The sequence below is a fragment of the Apis florea genome, unplaced genomic scaffold, assembly GCF_048593485.1.
Source record: "Apis florea isolate Af1SG1 unplaced genomic scaffold, ASM4859348v1 contig_20_pilon, whole genome shotgun sequence".
NCBI lineage: Eukaryota > Metazoa > Arthropoda > Insecta > Hymenoptera > Apidae > Apis > Apis florea.
In genome coordinates, this window is record NW_028256527.1 from 294,184 (window position 1) to 314,578 (window position 20,395).

General features: G+C 32.5%; 1 protein-coding gene across 3 annotated transcripts in view; it reads right to left on the reverse strand.

Moving 5' to 3' along the window:
* Positions 1 to 20,395, reverse strand: part of rsh (Rap GTPase activating protein radish) — a 175,237-nt gene that overhangs the window by 59,415 nt on the left and 95,427 nt on the right. For all 3 annotated transcript variants that reach the window (XM_086915236.1, XM_086915239.1, XM_086915231.1), the window contains 8 exons: positions 9,253 to 9,389; positions 8,206 to 8,637; positions 7,602 to 7,830; positions 6,209 to 6,611; positions 5,417 to 5,555; positions 4,904 to 5,081; positions 4,245 to 4,449; positions 3,981 to 4,092 (listed from right to left, as the gene is read on the reverse strand). In XM_086915236.1, the coding sequence (XP_086771362.1) occupies positions 3,981 to 4,092; positions 4,245 to 4,449; positions 4,904 to 5,081; positions 5,417 to 5,555; positions 6,209 to 6,611; positions 7,602 to 7,830; positions 8,206 to 8,637; positions 9,253 to 9,385 (1,831 nt within the window). In that variant the 5' untranslated portion in view covers positions 9,386 to 9,389. The remainder of the gene's footprint in view (positions 1 to 3,980; positions 4,093 to 4,244; positions 4,450 to 4,903; positions 5,082 to 5,416; positions 5,556 to 6,208; positions 6,612 to 7,601; positions 7,831 to 8,205; positions 8,638 to 9,252; positions 9,390 to 20,395) is intronic.

Consider the following 20,395-nt stretch of genomic DNA (forward strand, 5'->3'; position numbering starts at 1 on the left):
ATATCTAAAAAAAAAAAAAATTCATTTGTAACAATTAATTGTTGAAAAACATTTTAATAGGAACAGTAAAATAATTGCGAAATAGTGACGAAATTTTTTTTTAAATATAAAACTATACATGATAGAAACAAATATTATATACTCTACTATTAATCTGATATGATATTTATATTAGATTTCGTTTAATTTGAAAAAAAAAAGAGAGAAAAAATTAAAATAGAAAATGAAGAAATGGAAAGGACGAATAAGAAAAGGAAGATGGAATAAGAAGATGAAGTTCTGCTAAAAATAATCATGGCTGTTTTGAGAAAACCGATTTACCATCGATACAAATTTTCAATCTACATGTCTGCAAATCCGGGGGAAGTAATTTGAAAGAAATAAGAGGGAAAAGAAGGAAATAGAAATGGAGGAATAAGAAGATGACGTTCTGTGAGAATAATCGTCGGTGTTTTAAGGGCTGCGCGAAAATGCATTTCTCTTCTCAGGCTTTACGATCGACATAAATATTCAACCTACACGTGGAATTTAAGGAGGAATTTAAGAGAAAGTAATTCAAGAAGAAACAGAGAAAAATAGGAATGAAGGAATTTCGAGAAATGAAACGTGGTGGAATAGAGCAATGAAAACGTAATTTTACATCGTAGTTAACCTTTTCATCTTTACGTATACGTGTTAAACAATATAATTAAATGATAAATAATATATTTAATCTCGATGAAACAATCCTCGAATTTTTATTTTCTTTATCTTCTTTACGAAAAAAGAAAGGAATTGTTTCTGTACAAATGTTGAAAGAAAGAATGAAAATTTTCGTAATTCCGTCAATAATATTTTTATGATAATTATTGTAATATAATACTTAATATGATTATTAACTAAAAGAAATAGAGAAATCTGAAAAAGAGATAAAGTGGTATAAAGACATTAGCTCCTTTCGTATTTTTCTGCACGAAAAGAAGGAATAGAAATAAAAAAAAATCGCAAATAAGGATCCTCGTTCTTATGATAACAATATAAAATGCATTTCTTCCCTCATGCTTTTACCGGCATAAATAATTCAACTTCAACCTCTAAAAACTGAAAGAGACAAAAAGGAGTGGAAAAAGGAAAAATGTAGCATGAAGATGATGCTCTATAAAAGTACATCATTTTCTAATGATAGCACATTTTTCCTGCACACTTTATCGATATAAATATTCAATCTACATTTTCAAGAAAATTCAAAAAGGAAAGCATGTAAGAGTTTAAATGTATTAATGTCTCTCATTGTTATCAATCGACGTTTCAATATTTGTTAATTTGTAATTCGAATAAAAAGATATTCTTTATATCGACAGAAACAAAACTCACGCACAAAGAATAATTATTTTAATAATTACATTCTTATTCAAAAGGATTCTTAATATCCTTAATAATTTTTAACAAAGTATGAATAAGTTCGACATTTTATAATGATTGTGCACTTCAAATTGCAAATATTTTCCCTTAATATAGTGTTTTTAACATTTATATGTACTTTTCTTATCGTACAAAATATCAAGTCGTAACTTTCTTTCAGATCTTTTAACTTCTGCCAGTTTCCAAGCAAATATAACTTTCCTATCTACAACTTTGAAATACATACCACATCTCTACATTATCCCTATCCCTTTACAGTATTTTTAAAAAAATTCAAAGAAAAGAGAAAATGACGAAAATATTCGCCTCAATAGCCATGCATATACGTATTTTACGACCTGACATATCCCATCTATTTTTTAAATCTAAAAAATATATGTACGTAAAAAAACCGACATGTTCCCGCTCAAAAATTTTACACGAAACAAACGTTTTTTCGTACGAACGTTTCCATTTGCTGCACGGAATTAAAGAAACGTTTCACTCATAATATACTGTTATGTTATTGAAATTAAATATAATCGAAAGTTATAATTATTCAAATTTCGATTCAATGAAACTGAATAATATGCAATTTGTTTTTCACTACCAGCCCAACATTATAAGTAGACTACAAATATTCATGGAGAAATTAAATCTATCCATGAACATACGTTACTCCAATATATATTACATAGAATTAGCATTCTATGTTATTCGAAGGTTATATCGTCTCATACATATTTCTGCATATTGCAAAATCATTCTGCAAATCACAATAATAGAAATCGATCGTTTCCCTCAAAATCATCCTAACATCATCCTTTCACCTTCCAAACGAAAAAATATTGAAAAAGCCATACAAATATAAAAGAATAAATAAAAAAATAATAATCTGGACGTGGCGGCAGAGGCGCACAAGGAACCATCCTACCTCCGAGAAAACGTGAGCACGTCGAGAGGCGGCAACGTCATCCCGTCGCTGGAATCCTTCGTCGTGGCGACGAGTCCTTTTTCCCATCACACACACGTCGCACACCTCCGTGTCACATGTCACACGAGCACACCACGGGCGAACATCCTCGGGCTAACGCGCGCACCACCGATCGAGCAAAAATCTCTGATCATCGAAGATTCAATTTCAACCACCAAGTCCAAGATCACTGATCACCCCTTGAACAATCGATACCCGACAGAAATCTGCTGGTGCACGCACAAGTGTATCTCTGGCCGGCCTTCAACTACTCGTAACAGCCCGCCGCACCACACCGCCACAAGTGGTTGTGCCCTGTCAGACACTGGGCCAGATGCAGCTAAAGGCTCGAGGGATCGTTGCAACGATTTTTATACACGTTTATCAAGGATCGATCGATCCTTCGATCACCGATCCAACAAGGGCACCACCCATCGTTCCAACGTGGAAAAAGCAATAATTCCGTCTTTTATTAAGTTAAATCCGAACAGGTCTAATTGAATAAACCCGTCGTTCGAGTAAACACAACGCGAACAGGTGATCGTCGACAGGAGGGGTTTGGTTTGTCAACACGAGACGCCTCCTAAACACTATATGTTTCTCTCCTTTGAGCGGATTCGAATCCTCTTGATATTTGTCGGATACCTGAGAATCTGGTGTTTCTCCAGCCAGGATGGTGTATTGTTGTTCGATCGTCGATCAGGGCAATCAACAATCCGATCCACGATCACCTGAGCTCACTTCACGATTGCACGATTGCACGATCGTAGTCGCATTGCTGCTGAAGGATAGAGGGGGGAGGGTAGGTATGTTCTCGTCGTCTCTCGCTTCTCGAAGATACGATGGACGCACGAATGGACGTACGAGGGGCTTTTGAAAAGAGCACGCACACTGTTAGAGTTAGCAGCCTTCTTCGAGGCTGGTTTTCCTCTTCGGCTGGCTATCGACTGCCATGCACCCAAGTGTCACATTGCCGGAACTAGGGGAGCTGACACCACGCCTGCGTCCACGGAGACGCTGCACGGCGTCGCGACGCCGGCTGGCCACGGCGAACGCCGTTGCCAGGGCGCATGCCATCGTTCGATTCGATTATGGTCGAGAGATATCCGCTGGCCGCGAAATTCGATTGGAATTTGTGGAGGGAGGGGGAGGTTTAGCCGATCTTTTGAACTGTGCTCGTTGCGTTGCGTTTTTGGACGAAGGGAGATCAGGGGTGGGTCGAGCGAATGTCTTTTATAGTAGTCTTTTAGATTTTAAATAGATCGATAGGTTGTTTCGAAATATTGATCGATGAAAAGTAGTCGAAGAATGAAAAGAAATTTGGATCGATTAAGACAAAAGAGAGGATCGTAATGGTAATAAAAAAAATCTTATGTCTATGAAAGAATGATCGTTTCTGGTAATGTATAATGAGATGATATTACTTACAACGAGAGACGAGAAATTTGGAAGGAATTTAATACAAAGTGATTGTATATATTACTTTTTACGTAAAATTATGATTCTCGTGTATATAATTTATTCTTTTTGTTTTAATAAAAAATAAAATTTACCAATATCTTTGGAAAAAATTCCTTCTTTCCAATGTCTCATCTATGATGAATGACGAATGAAATTTATCGCTTACCAGTTTGAGTGCTGCTGTCGAAAAACGTGTTCGATATCTCGACAGACATGGTAGCGAATGTTCCATCGGTGATTTGTGTGGAACTGTCTCTTCGTCCTTGATATCTCTGAACCTGAAATGTACACCAAAAAAAAAAAAAATGTATTGAAAAAAATAACTATCCGAGATAATTCGAAATATTTTCTTGAATTTTTAAACGAAAAAGAAATTTTGCTTTTTTTTTACTCGTTAAATTAAACCATAGAAATTAAAAAAAAAACGGACCAGTTTTTCACTTTGAGAACTCTGTCTTCGAAAGTTTCGACATCTTATTGTCTCTTCCGTGGTGCTCTGTCGTCTAAAGCCACGAGCAATAAATATCTCGTCCGTTGTCGATTGTCTTCTTCCTATAGGAGCATGAGGTATACTCCCTGGAGCACGAGCACATGGACTTGGATCCCTTGACGAACAAGAAGAACTGTCCGGTGATCTGGAAAACAAAAATTTTGATTGGATTAGTAACAATTCTAAATCAAGAACAGATGACTTGAAAAGAAACTATTTTCTGTTCAATATTTTTTAATAAAGAAGTTATAATATATATTAATAACTTTGAAGAAAAATAAAATAAATATATACATATATATATATAAAAGAAATTTTTTGCATTATGTTATTTATGTTATAAATCACGTTCATATGAAATAAAAATGGAAAAAAAGTTTTTAACAATAACGGACTATTCTGATAAAGTAAACGGTGAAATAAAAAGGAACAAGATATCAAAGCAGCAGTCGATCATTTTTTATCTTCAGAAGATCTTCAAAGTTTTCCATAAAAAGGGTGTTGAAATTTCATTCTTAATCCCTTAATCCGTTCTCTATCGATGGAGTCGCGTTACCATCCGTTTACCACCCCACGGAGGATCGATAAAATGCAGGTACCTAGGTGGCGACCGTCCTGCCATCGACATTGACTGCCGCGTCAGCTGAGATCTCTCCCTGATAGGACTGATGTCCCTTTTATCGACTGCTCTATCTGGACTCAGATGGCTCTTCGAATCACGGCGCCGCGGATACGAAGCGGAATCGGGGCTCAGCGAGTCTTTTCGAGCTCTTCGTCCTTCGAAAATATATCTTTCCGTCATTAATTCTGATATAAGACAATTTTACGTACAAAGAGAGAAAAAAAGAAAAGAAAACGAAGAGGAAGGATATTATGAACGATAGAATAATGCAAGTTATCGACAACAGGAAGTAGAGGAAGAAGAGAGATGGTTTTTCTATTTCTCTATTTTTAAATGATAATACATCGTGCAGAAAGAGATACAGGTAGTGTACGTTAAAAGGCTGAATAGTTAGTAGATAACGTGTATTTATATTTAGAGTTACATAAAATAGTTTTATTCGCAACGAGGATGAAAATGGTCGATAATGGTAGATTGTTAATGATTGTACCTCCTTCGTCAGTATCCGGTGACAGTGTCGGTTGGCTTCCTCGTCGCCGTGCTGGTGGCATCGACTCATCTATGGCAGCCGATTGTCGTATCAATCTCGACAACTTGTTCGGTGATACTTCCTTTCCCTTCTGATAACACTGTAACAGAATTGATAACGGTTAAAATGTTTCGATATCCAGTGTTTACTTGTATGTTATTATTCAAGTTCTCTTCATAATTACAACCAGAGAGATTTCGATAAAATGTCAAATACGATGGTACAATTACGATATACTTATACTATTTACATAATTCAAATTTAGAAAAATTATTCTATTTAAGAATATAAGATGGTACCATAACCAGACAGAGAATTATAAGCTAGTTTTGATTAAAACTAACATAATTAATACTTTAATTTGCATCAATTTAAATTACGTAACAAACAAATTTCGAAAATATTCTATCATAAAAATAGCACATACTTATAAAAACAGAAATTCTTTTGTCATTGCATAATAAAAATGATATCGATTAAACTTACCAATTATAACTAATATAAATATAAAAATAATTTCTCGTTGACATAATCACTGATACAAATTAATATAATTAAATAATGACAAAGAAATTAATACGTTAATAATTATCAATAATTATTAACTCGTATTAAATAATTCTACACAAATTAATTACAAAACTTCTATCATCTTACCACCCTCACTCCAATAGTTCCAATCACTCCACAATCAACGAGTCCACACCGATCCTTCCTCGATTCTCTCTCCAATAAAATCTTTCGATATCTCACCTGAGTAGTCGAGTCTCTTCTGGTGCTAATCAATGGGTGGGTCGGTGTGTTGACGTTTGGCGAGCCAACGGGACTGGAGCTACCGGAAGTCGAGGTTCCTGGAAGTGGAAGGCTGCTACCCACAGTTGGAGAGACGCTTGGTGGCGTCACTGATGACATCACGATGGTAGGGGTGGTGATGGACGAGTCGAGGGTTAAATTTTTACTGTCGACGACGGTCGCGGCTTTCGGCTCCATCGTCACTGTGGTCGACGTGGTCACCGCGGTGGTCGTCGACGACACAGTTGTGGTGGTAGTCGTGGTGGACGTTTTTGATTCGCTACTCGTCGTCACGGATGTTTTGCCCTCGATACTACTCGATCGTTCGCCTTTATCCATGGAATTACGGGCTTCCAAATGTTCTCTGAAAAAAATAAAAAGTTATATATAGTTTAATGGAAAATACAGTGGTAGTGGAATTTTTCATTGATCCCTTTGCTCGTGTATTTTTATATCATTAAATTTTAAACACGCAGAATTGAACGTAATCATAATGTTAATGATGTTGCGATAATAATTACGTTATTAAATCAATCAAGAATTGATTAATCATTCTGTAGGAAATAATCTACATAGTAATCTTGCATCTGATTGTAATCTATAATCATTGAGCAAATACAACTGAACTGATTATTATCTATGTATATTATTATGCCGATAGAATCAAATTATACGCGGATGAAAAAAAAAAAAAAATCTATCGCAGATATCGTTTTCAAAGAAACGATGGTAATCGAAGATTACATTTCGTGTCTGAACAACAACGAAATTTAAACATTCTCGACCAATATCCATTGATTAAAAAATATTATAACGAATAAATTATCGATTCAATCATAATCAAAATGTAATCATTTCACAATTAACAATCGTTCAATTAATCATGACTTTTGATTACTCTTAATGATCAGTGATTAATGATTTTGCGTTAATAATTAATAACCTTCTCTAATCAATTTTACCATTATGCAACGATCAGATATATTCGCTTAAGGTATCGAAAGCTATTAATCCATCCCCATAATTGCATCAACTCGTATGAATTTTACGTTCGTCATTTCTTTCACGAACACGATGAAAAGTAATATATAAAAATAATAATAACGCAGAATCGATGATTCTATCGAAGACAATAATTCAAACCATTTAATTAATTAAACCCGTAAAAGTGAGTCGAAATTAATCCATTTCGCGTTCAAAGCCGATCGTTTTCTTTACCATGGCACGAAAACCTGGCAACGAGGATAATTAAATTCCCTTTTAGAGGAACAGCTCGGCTCAAAGACAAGGCTAGACACGCATCACAATCAGAAATCAGAGCCACGGGAATCCGATTGTTAAGGTCGTTATGTACCTGACAGCATTGCTTGCCGCGCTATCCGTGCTCGAAGCGCTCGGTCTTTGATCGCTTCTGTAATATTTCACGGGCATCACACCGCTACCGCTGTCCATTGATTGCTGCGATTGCTGCGATTGCCTGCGCCTGTGGTGACGGCAATTATGCTTCCGTTCCCCTTGATTTTTCGCCCTTCCACTCTCCCCTGATCCGCGTCGAGATCCTCTCGAATCGGTCTCTCTGAACCCTGGGAAATATTCGAGAGTAATTTGAATAACGGCCAAGCTCGTCGGACGTTTTGTCGGACATGTTCTACAGGATGAAAGAAATTTACGATGAAAAGTGGTAAAGCTTATGATGATAGCAGTGAGTGAAATATTGGATTGATATTTTAAAATATCGATAGAAAACTTGAACGAATGAAAGCGTGGTAAAACAAAGGAATAAATACGTAGATCTTGTGATATACGCGATTAAAAAGATGAAGGAATTAAATAATAAATTGCTTCATTCTCCTCCAAATGTTACACTACTTGAAACAATTCGTGTTTCTCTGTATAGATTTGTGTACATTCAGCCTCGTGACATTTATATATCAACAGAAACATTCGAAATAACCAACCTCGATAGGTGGGCGAAATAACGGTAGGGGGTGGTTGCGGCTGAGGCGTCTCCTTCTTTCCCCATAATCTGGCAAAATCATTTTTCAGCTCGGTGATCGTTGAATCCTTCCTCGATTTCGTGGACGATTGGCTTCTGATCCCGCTGTCCACCGAGCTCTCCCTCCTCTTGCGCAGTCTCTCCAGGTGGCTCGCGTCCGTGGTCGTCTGTCTGGACCACGGAAAAGACTTCGCTATATCTCCCAATGTTTCACGACGATACAACTTGTTCCCCCGCTCGCTCTTTCCAGCGCCACCCCCGCTCCACTCGCGCAAAATGTCTGTCAATTGTGCCAAGCTCGATCGTCGTCGACGTTGATTCGTCGCAGGTTCTTGCGGCTCGTTTGGCGGGGATATGCTTGTGATCTGTGTCGCCGAATCGCGCCTTCCGGTTCCTGAATCAATTATTCGTCATATTGTGGTTAGAAGAATAATTATTCTTAGCTATTTATACGATTATAAATTTTTATTCCTCGAGTACGAGTCAGTTTCTTGTTTTTTTTTTTTTTTCTTTTTTTTTCGTTATGAAAAATGGAAGGTGAAAGGGGATTTTCGGAGGAGAAAGAATCGTGGTGTAATTGTATGCCTTGGCGAATTTTTAACGTGAGATTTAATTATGAGATTTTCCTACGTTGTAACACAGTGGTTGGGTATTTTAAAAGATGGAAAAATTAATTTTTTCCTCTGGGAACTTTTTTACGAACGGGACGAAATGAAACGTGGTGAAATTTGTTGTGCTTCATTTATTAACAGAATTGTACGTGAAATTGTATTAATGCTTCATGAAGCTATTTCGTAAGTAGATTGAAATGAATTTAATGATGTAATTATTTGAATGAATATTTATAATTCTGCATAATAAACATTAATTCGTTATACTATTTATCATGATTAAGTAATGATTTATTCGTTGAGAAATATGTTTATCTTATAAAAATATAAAATTATAAAATAACGAAATTTTAAAATTGATAAAAATATAATCAAGCAATAACGAATGAAACACTCACCGAGGCGTTGTTTCAAGGTGGATTCCTCGACCTGTTCCCGCATAAGATCGTCCCATCCATTCCCCCCTTGCCACACCAGGCCGACCTGGTGGCTGAGGATCGGTAGATTACACACGAAACAGATCGCTGTCATGCTTCTGAAATCGAAATATCCACCAGATAAGATGATAGATCCCGATCTATGGGCAAATATAATGAGCTGAATGTGAAAGGAAGGGTGCAACGTCTCAACGATAGATTTTCAAACGTGAAATCCAGGCCATGCCAACAGAGCGTTTGTGAAGTGACACTCGATGATCGAGGTCGTGGTTTTTCTTGGCTACCCTCTACGTGGATTTTCTAGGATCACTTTCATGCTTGACAGGGTCACGAGACCCGCTTCTCCAGAAAAGGAGAACGAACGAAGATGAAGCGTAATCGAGTCCACTTTTCGAGCAAACTACTACGATACTACTCAAAATTGTGGATAGGAGAGGTTGATGGAATTCGGATTGATTGAAATACTTTCCTCGTATCCTATTCATTTCACAATTCATTCCGACAAATTTATAATATTATTTTTATCTCGTTGAAAGAGTAAGCAATATCAATATTTGCTGTTTAGATTTATTCTAATCTCTCTCTCTCTCTCTCTCTCTCGAGATTATTTCTACAATTTCTACAATCTTGCTCGATCTTAACACTTTCGAGTATAAATTTAGAAAAAAAAAAAAAAAAAAAAACAAAGACACACAAGAAATGTTACAAATACTTTCATTCACTTTACGTTATCCATCAACTTCCCGCTCGATCAACTTATTTACCGATGAACAAAACAATACTTCTACGATACTTTTCACGTTCCTTTCAATTCACACAACACAATATTTCAAACGCAAAGCGAAAACTAGAGTAGGAGCGCGTCTGGGACACGCTCCTGCTCGTTTTTTCCTTTTTGAAAAAAATTACTCTCCCGGTTAATGGCAAAACGATCGGCAAACAGAACAATACTCCGGCATAATGGAGGTACGATATGTAACGCAGATACGTGGCTAAAGGGCTGGCATTCGCGTGGCCAGCATCATTCCAAAAGCGTGGATGCAGCGGAAACGAGATATGTACACGTGTATTCGTGTATCTAACCAGTGCACAGGTCGTGGAAACAAGTTTTCACGCAGATAAAGCCGCCACTCTTCGTCGGTGAACAAGTTGAAAATGTGATATTCGTTCACGGGGAGACGTCGTACGTGCCGAAAATGACCGTTTGATTCGTTCACAATTTGGCATTTAAGTATGATTCAATTTGCTGCCGAGCTTTGAATGGGACGGATTCGAAAATTGAAATTTCAGGCCGACATAGTCGCAATCAAGTTTCGTGTGCTGCGATATTTGCAACAAGTTTCAACATTAATTAAACTAGATAATTGTATAATAATTATATATATATGTATATAATGATTTTGTTTAAACTAACGTTGAAAAAATTTACACATTAACATGGATAAAAACAATTGTTTTAACGTGAACATTTTTATTAGAAATTATTTGTTAATATTATGAATGATCTAGAATCGAGTGTAGGAAAAGGAAAAGAATAAATGGAACAAATAATTATTCAAATGAAATAAAGAATGGATTATTTCGAAGATTGTTAATTCATTTTATCTCGACACAAAATGAAGTTATTTTTAAAGTAGAAATAATTCTATATATACATATGACCAAGTTGCAACAATGAAATTGAGACGTTTATAAATTTTTCAATAAAGTAATCACGCGATTGTCTGTTCTTGCATTGTGCTTGAATGTATATAAAATTATTTGTATAAGAAAAATTTGATTCTTCTTTTGAAAGGAATTTTCCATTCTACGACTCGAGCAAACTGCAGTTCTATTTTAACCAATCTTTTCCTAATTCCGACTCTATAAGCTCGATATAAGTATGTATTTAGAAAATGTTATACGAACTTCTTGCAAACTGGATATTCTCGTGAGCACTTTTGCGAAGTTTCCACGAAAGTTTCATCCTAGAATTTGTTATTTTTTTTTTTCTTTTCAGATAAAGAAAATGAAAAAGATTTTTTTCATCTTTCGTATGTTTACTGGAATAATGTCGCAATATCTATAAATTTATAAACGTGAAAAATTCTACGTACACATTTTCCAGTAAAATATCGGAGAAATGAAAATTTTAATTAAACTTTTAATATTAAATATTTTATTCTTTTACTTTTTATTTTTTAATCTTCTTTTTATAGAAATAATATACATGTGCAGCAAACTGAATCATATTGAAACGAAATTTTCGACACTATTTTTTCTCGAAAATTAAGATCTTTATATTCAAATTAATATTCAGATGGCTATGCTATATTTGAATTTATTACTTTCTGTTCAAGGATCATTTAAAAGATATGAATTGTTCATATGCAGTGTATAAATAATTCAATTAAATCTGAAAGCCAAATACAAACCCAAAAATTAATACATAAAAATATCTGTTCAATCTTATTTAAGATCTTATTTATCTATTTATTAATCTTATTTAATGTTAATCTTAAAATTGCATCAAATGAAGTGAGACTCGATTGATTTCGAGAAAATTCTTTACAAATTTACAGCCTAAAAAAAAAAAAAGAAAAAAAACAATTCATATTTTCATACGATAAAAATAATTCCCTTTATAAAATATACGAAAGTAAAAAATTCAACGACGATACGATGCTCGAATGTTAATAACGAATAATTTCATTCTCACCTCGGTTTCACCCCGAAGAAATAACTCTGCGCCACATCCTGTGCATGATTATAAAAAGAAACTTGAGAGAAGAAAGGAAGAGAGAGAGAGAGAGAGAGAGAGAGAGAGAGAGAGAGAGAGAGAGAGAGATAATAAAGAGAGATAAAAAAATATAGCCAGTGTGTCTGCCCTCGTATCGATCAGCGTATATATACTATATATATATATGTATGTATAATAAAACTGTGAAAAAACGAGTTTCAAAAACGAGAACAAAACTGTCATCAGAGTGTATCTGGTCTGACGATTCGACCTGTAATGTCGAAGTCTGGGGTTCTGCAACGACATCGCATGGCAAGGCTCTGGCCGACCTGCAAAAGATACACACACACAAAAATGTTTTTTTTCTTTTCCTTCCTGTCTTCTCCAGAAGATCTACAATGGAAGTGGTTGAAACAGATGTAATGAGTCCCCACGACGACGACGTATCCCGAAGTGATAGAATAACAGGAAATTAAACCTATTCCTTCATTTCGAAGCCTGTTATCACAATCATTTGGAATAGATTATCTCTACGATTTTTTTATATTTAAACGAAAATTCATACGTATAATTATGTATGATTTGTATATCGTATATCGAGAGACGTTGAGAAGCTCCGCTTTAAAGTGGATCATCATCAACAATACATGGTGTTCCTAAACATTCATCCATGTGCTAAGTGTGATTGACATAGCTTAATTTTGGTGATTAAATGGGAACTAATGGACTCTATGTCATAATAGAAATCCGAATCTAAGGTAAACTTGTTATGTCACAACTCAAATATAATCTACGCTTATAATCTAATCCAAATTTAACCCAAATTTGATCCAAACCTAAACTAATCTACTGCGATTACCTGACTTTAAATTTTATATAGATAAATGATGGATATTAAAATTTTCACACAATTTCTTGAAACTAAATTATTCAACAACAAAGTTATCCAATAAAGTTTTAATTACATGGAATATAATTATCATTTGTATGAATTCTGAAATCTCGTGTAACATTTTGAATTGATCGCAATTCAAGAATCGATTGCATGTTACAAATTCCAGATGAAATTATCAAACATTTTTATCTTTTATAATTCTATCGTTTTTTCTCTGTTTGTTGGTTTTTTGTCGTTTGATATTTTAAATAATACTTTGTTCACACAAAATTCTAAATTTTATAAAATAAGCTTAAGCACTTTCATGTATGATTACACTTTTAATTAATCTCTTTAAAAATGATTAAACCGAGAATTAAATTGTTTTTTTTACTTTCAATGTATAAGACGTTAATTTTATCGAAAGTAAATTTTTAAATAAAATCCCCAAGAATAAATAATTCAAAATTAATATCTATTATCTAGTAGTGGCAGTCATGATGTCAAAAATGAGTGATCCATAATCATCAACCGGTGTAAATCTTCTTACCCGAAATCCTCTATTAATCTTTGAATTTATAATTTATTGGACACGTTAATAATTCAGCGTACGGTGACACAGGAGAATCGCATAATGTTGCGTAGAGGAAGGGCGATTTATGTAACCTCGGGGATTCCTCGACGAACTTCCAAGGTCGTCCGAACTTTGAAACGAATACTTTTATTCTACGTCGTACGACGCACGCTGGTTTTGTGCTTCCTTTTCGTCCGTGGGCCGAAAAACTTTTCCAGATTTATGAAAACATAGCGCACATAGCGTGAATTTTCTAACCGCGGAAAAAAGAACTAAAGTTCTTTCCTTCTTCTTACAGTTTTATCCTTCCTCGAATCCCTTTCCCCAGTTCTTAACCAACCACTGTTTTCCATATTAATGCCTTCAGCCGTGGAAAACCGTGTAATATATTTCATAAAAGATTCATGAATTTTCAAACTTTTGTTTTTAATAAAAATATTGGAAATATTTAATAATAATAATAATAATAATAATATTTTTTCTCGTGTAAAATAAAACAGTTAACAGATTAGATAAGCAAAATAAAACAATCTGGTCGTACAAATAAATTGGGATATCCATCGTGATATCAATCATAAAACTCGAGTCACTTTGGATTTTCCTTATTTTAATTCGAAACATTTTATTTCATCCCGATATTTTTTTTTTTTTATGAAAACGTTATTATAATTGCATAAAAATTTAGATCCAACAAAAATGTGTATTGCGTAAATTTTAGCAGGAAGGAAATAATTATATATAATACAAACGTTGTGACATTAATCCTTAGTACGTGCTTTTAACAAGATGAATTTAATTATCGTAATTAGACCAGCTGTTTACATGATCGAAATAAATTCCACGATACGCACGATAATCGATAATAAAACGAGTCGTCATGAAATCCATTCTTCGTAATTTCTATCTATTCGATTCTAAATGCTATTTCAAAAATCGAGAAAAATGATTTATCCATTTGAGCATGTAAAAAGTTTCAAGGATCCTTCAAAGGATGTTGAGCCGGAAGAGGTTCGAAGGCAGAAAGACAGGAAGATAAAATAACTTCCAGACAAGATGCATCCTACCATCCTGGCAATAAATCACCATTTCTCGAGCTACGGTTAAAAATAGTTCTTGAGACAAGACAAAAAAATGGTATTTTGTTCGTAGCAAAAGAGACTTTAAGATTTATAAAAAGGTATAGGAGGAAGAAGATATTAAAAATATAATATATGAAACAATATTTCTTTTTTTTTTTTTTTTGCATATAAATTCAAATAATTTGGAATAAAATTAAGAAAATTGTAATACAAAAATTCCTAGTAAAAATCGTTGTAAACATAATCGATTAATACGAAATGTTGAAAAAATGGAAGAAATTTTCAAATTATATTATTTTAAAAACTATTTGCTTCTTGAAAATAATATAAAAATATTGTTATCAATATTTTTAACAATATTATCAACACTATTGATCAGTGTATTTTAATGGCTCTAATATTCCTTCATGAATATTCTCGAAATATTTGAAGACACGCTCGACTTTCTCATCAAGAAATTTATCTCGATTTCTCACGGTCAATTATCGAATCACCCTCCAGTAACCGCTTTAATCCACCTCCACAATTCCATTTCCTCCCTCTATTGATGATCGATTAAATTTGCATACGAATTGATTTAAAATTGCTCTACTCGCGATTCTCCCTCAGGAGAAATCCCACGTTGCGACTCTTTTCACCAACATCACGATTTCATATTCCAAGTAAGTGTTGGTCTCTCTGAACACGCGATTAACGCGATTAAACGTGATTCGTTTGGAATTAATCTCGACCGAACCTTGCACTCGTTTCTTCGAAATTTTCAACAATTGATATCGTTATTCATTTCCTATCTTTTACTACGTTTCAATCAGTGGAACGAATATTTATATAATCTTTTAAAATTTACACAAAGGATATAAAAAGTATTTATTAAAATAGATAAAGTGTTGAACAAATTTTTTTATTCCATATAATTTTTAAAATTGTAAAAATGAAAAGAGAGATTCGATGAAAATTCCTTTAAAAAAAATTAGAGATCAATTTTATTCCAAGCTCTGAATAACAAAAATTTACGATAAATTTAAAAAAGGAAGAAAAATTTCATTTTCAAAAATCATATTTTTTTTTTTTTAAATATATGAAAAATAATTTACAATGACGATTCACCGAAAAAACCGTTAAGTTTCTTGAAATTTTTCACCCTAAAAAATTTTAATCACTTTACATCTGTAAACAGTTTGTACGCGACACAAATTGCAATAATGCATCCATGATATGACATCGTATTGCGGTTTGCATTAACTGCCGGTGAAACGTCCACGCGTCACAGATGGAATATATTCGACATTTCGCGGCCTGACATTAATTTTCACGATGATGCTTCGCGCACTCGTTGAACATTGTATAAATGCGACCATTTGATATCGAACGAATGCTTCTTTTAAATCTTCCATTTTATTTAATTGACAAGCAAATGGACCGAGAGAGGAAAATTCGCGATGTTACTTTTTCACGAATTTCTTTTTATAAAAAAAAAAAAAAAAATACGACCGATATATTTAAATAGACGGTTATTATAATATTTTCCAGGGGAAAAATGAATAAACTATTAATCTAAAGCTAATGAAATTCATAATGTTATGAAACCTATTAAATTTCTGTATTCTTTCGTTAAATATTCCAAATATTGTTTTAAAAATTTTAATAATCATCATTATGGATTTATTGATATTTTGCACGGTGATATGTTTCGTGTAATTTTATGTAGGAAATATATAGGAAAAAAGAAATCTTTAATTGTCCGTAAATAATTGTAACGATGAAATAATGAATTTATGTAAAATTTATTTCATATATATTATATGAATGATTGAATCTTTTTTTAATTGAAAATATCTGAGAATATGAAAATTAAATTATAAATAACCCAATATTTCATGTTAAATTGATAATTTTATGGAAAATTATTAGTAACATGTGTCTGACTACAAAGTGATCGTGTTCCTATATGATAAATTTTAAAAAAAGCCACATATTTTTCAATTAATTTTACGAGTTTTACAAAATTACAATATGCCAATTAGTTTCACGATACCTGGATGCTCGATTAATTACATAAATTCATGACGTTATCGAATAAAATTTTACAAATGTCATAGCATTATCTGATAATTCTGACATTAAAAATACAATTGTTCCCATTTTATTAATTAAATGTCATTAATTAATTAGGATTAACCCATTATCAACTTAATATTTCATTAACAACCTTCAGCTTTTAATTAATTTACTTAGTTTTTAATTAAAATCAACTGAAACGTTTAAAATTTCTCGTTCCAAAATTTTTTTTCAATATTTAAATTTCTCCTAATAACTACATGCAAAAGGGAATTTCGAAAAGAATCAATAATTAAAAATTCATATATAATTATATAAATATATAAAATTAAATCAAGTCAAAACCATAAGAAACCTGTAATAAAAATTAAGAATGAAACATTATTAAAAAAAAATCTTTTTCCCACTCGCTGTTAAATATTTTTAACGCCATTTTTAACATTTTTAAAGGTCATTTTCTACATTTTCCTGACCTGAGAAAAAAATAAAAGAGACGAGATTCTATTCCTTCGAGAAAAGTGAAAATTTGTCCCCCCCCCCCTCCCCTCCCCCCCTCCTCGCAAGGAATACTTCGTGATTGCATTTTTGAAGAAATAAATGATATTTCCGCGCGACGGTTACAGCGGTATATTTTTCCTCCACTAAATTGGAAGACTCGCTTGCATCCCCGCCGCCTTAATAAAAATCCAGCCTCGAAAGTAATTCGAAAAGTCGACTGACGTCGTTCAAAAAAAAAAAAAAAAATTTTATTTTGAAAGACAGAAACAGTGAGAGAGAAGAGAAAAAAAATTCCAGTTTTCAAAACGAATTTTAAGAATGAATAATCGAACAGATCGAACATGAGATGGATTTTGTAACAGAAATGTATTATCTGTTAAATGAACAATTTTAGACAAAACAATGTTTTTAAGAGATTAAGAGAGGAACATTATTTTTGTTTTAAGAAGAAAGGATTAAAAAGTAAATTTTTTTTTTAGAAGGGAATGAATGTTCGAACGAATGATATTTACGTAAATTTTGGAAATTAAAGATTAAAATTGTCAGTAATAATTTTTTACGTGATAAATTTGAGGAAAAAATTAATAAAAAAAAAGTATCATTATCAACAAATGTATACTTGCAATTCGTCACTTATCGATTTATTAACGTTATTAATTGGATAATTATTGAACAAGAGGGCTGTGAACACTTCATTTTACGACCTCGTGATCGTGCTATCGAACCAACCAGTCAATGTGTACCAGAGATGGTGATCCACAGGTGGCTCTTAAATGGAAGGAACGAAGCTAGTAAAACGTCTTCGAAAGTGTGAAACTATATTACAATTATATTTCAATCTATTTTACCTTTATAATCGATAATGATTCTGACTCAACTAGTTCTTTTCATCAAAATTTCCATGGAAATAAAAATGTTGTTCAAGAAAAGAGAATTTTATACGATTATCGAATTACAAAGTTTATAGATAATAAATTCTTAAACGTTGAATTATTTAGAATTTTTAAAAATCAATATACAATAATAAATATTAAAATATCTAATATTATATATAACCCATTTATAGAAAGAAACTATAATAAAACAAATCAATCATGATCAAACACAAGTGGTTAGACCATTTATAGCCAGACACCAAGTATCGATTACAAACATAAGTAGTATGGCTTATTTATGATCAGATAAGTGGAACAAGACAAGATGGTCCAACAAATAGATTAAAATAATCGGATAAGCAAAATGTATATTACTATATATTTCTTACTTTTCTATATATTTTCTTGCCATTGTGATATATATTGAAAAATTTGTTTCTTCTTATAAAATTCTTCAAATTACTTCATAATTGCTTTAATCGCAATATATAGAATGGCATCGACAAATCGTCAAAATTTTCTGAATTAATATGGATGGGCGAATAAATCATCAAAATTCCATCCAAATTCACAAATTTCATCTCGTCCACATCTGTCGAATGTTCGTGCAATTGTAGTAAATTTATCCGTTCTTATTTTATAACAACTATCTCAAATCTGGTACATCCACGCCTGACTGATAAACAATTTAATGCATTTTACTCGAATGTGAGATTGAAATTATGCAACACGATACCAGAGGAATTCTATTCTCTAAGTTCTCACGAGTAACCGCACGGACGAGATTCGAGACGAGTATTTACTTCTCTCCTTAGAATACGGTCAATTTTCTTTGAATAGCGTTGTCATCGCCTAAATATAACAGAATCATTCACTTTACACTTTCTTAGCACTTTCGTTAAAAAATAAAATTGTTTTATCGAAACAATTTTGCTTTAAATAACAAACGAACGTTGATGTAAATATAAGTCAATAAATAAATTTCTTTTGTGCATAATGCTATTTCTATAAATTCTTTTCACGAAGAATAACAGGAACGTGTAATTTATAATTTTTGTACAATTAAAAAAGAACAATGATTCAAATTTTTAAAACGTACGAAATTCCTCCGTATCGTTGATAATTGAATATTCTATATCTATATAAAAAGATAAAACAGAAGGAATAACAACTCGATTTCGTATTATAAAAATAAAATTCCTTTTATAATGCATCAAGTTTTTAAAACGAAAGGTTGCGATACGATTTAATTTTCACTCTAATACACGCACGTATGTATATTCAAAAAGTATAGGGGAATATTCGGATGATTGCGTTCACCGTGACGTCAATTGACACGAAACAGATTAACCAATCATCTGGCAACGTTCCACTTTCGATACACTCGATAAATTTCCATTTCTGTTTGCGAGCAAAAATCCATGAAAAATCTACTCGTTTCCCCCCTATAATACATCATTCTATTAGCAAACAGAGATTTTTTATAAATGTAATAGACGATATATCTTGATTTCGAGGAATTATTTAGGATTTATATATTCGTTTAATTTCCTACGAAAATCGTAGGAAGTGTAGTGTGTTTACACGAGAGAAAAGCACAAAGGCAATAAATGCTTTTCAGTTTTACGTTTCAATGAGTTATCGATGTTCCTATTGTTCCATAAAGGTATGAAATTCAAAATTTTCAAAGAGTCAACAGAGATGAGAGGAGAGCAGCAATATGTCGTTTTGAGATATATAAATTGATTGATATCGATGTAGTAAATAATTTTCGGAAAATATTTCAATTCTTCGTGAATTAATTGCGCTTTGTAATATTTAATATTCAAGAATTGAATTATTTATGTAGTGTTGAATTGTAAGATTTATTTATAAAATATCAAAAACCGAAATAGTATAATAAAAGGAAAAAAATCTAAGAGCAAAAGAATACTTTCTCAAGATTAAAGTTTCGAAAAACCTAAGATATATATTTCTTTAGAAACAGAAGAAGCTGTTCTTTCTCAAGAAAGAATTACACTCTAAGTGGATTAAGTATATTAGATCAGACACTTCCTTTGACTCATTGTTTTCCTTTAAACTTCGTTCCTTCTTTTCTTTTTCTGATTTAAATTTATAAAAAAAACCTTTCATTGTTTTAAATAAAAATATATACAAAGAAATGTATTAATAAATATATAATTATTCATACACTTATTTTGTATAATATTTGTTAATTAATTCTTAATTATAAATAATACGTCAATAAATTGAAATTAATAATATGAAATTTTGTGAAAATCCTATTCGAACTTCAATTTGAAAAGCAACATATGAATAGCAAACATGGAATTTAATTACAGGAAATACTTGCTATTGTTACGAAATATTTTACATTTCCTATGATACGATTAAATTAAAATCATTAATTTATATAAACTAACAAAA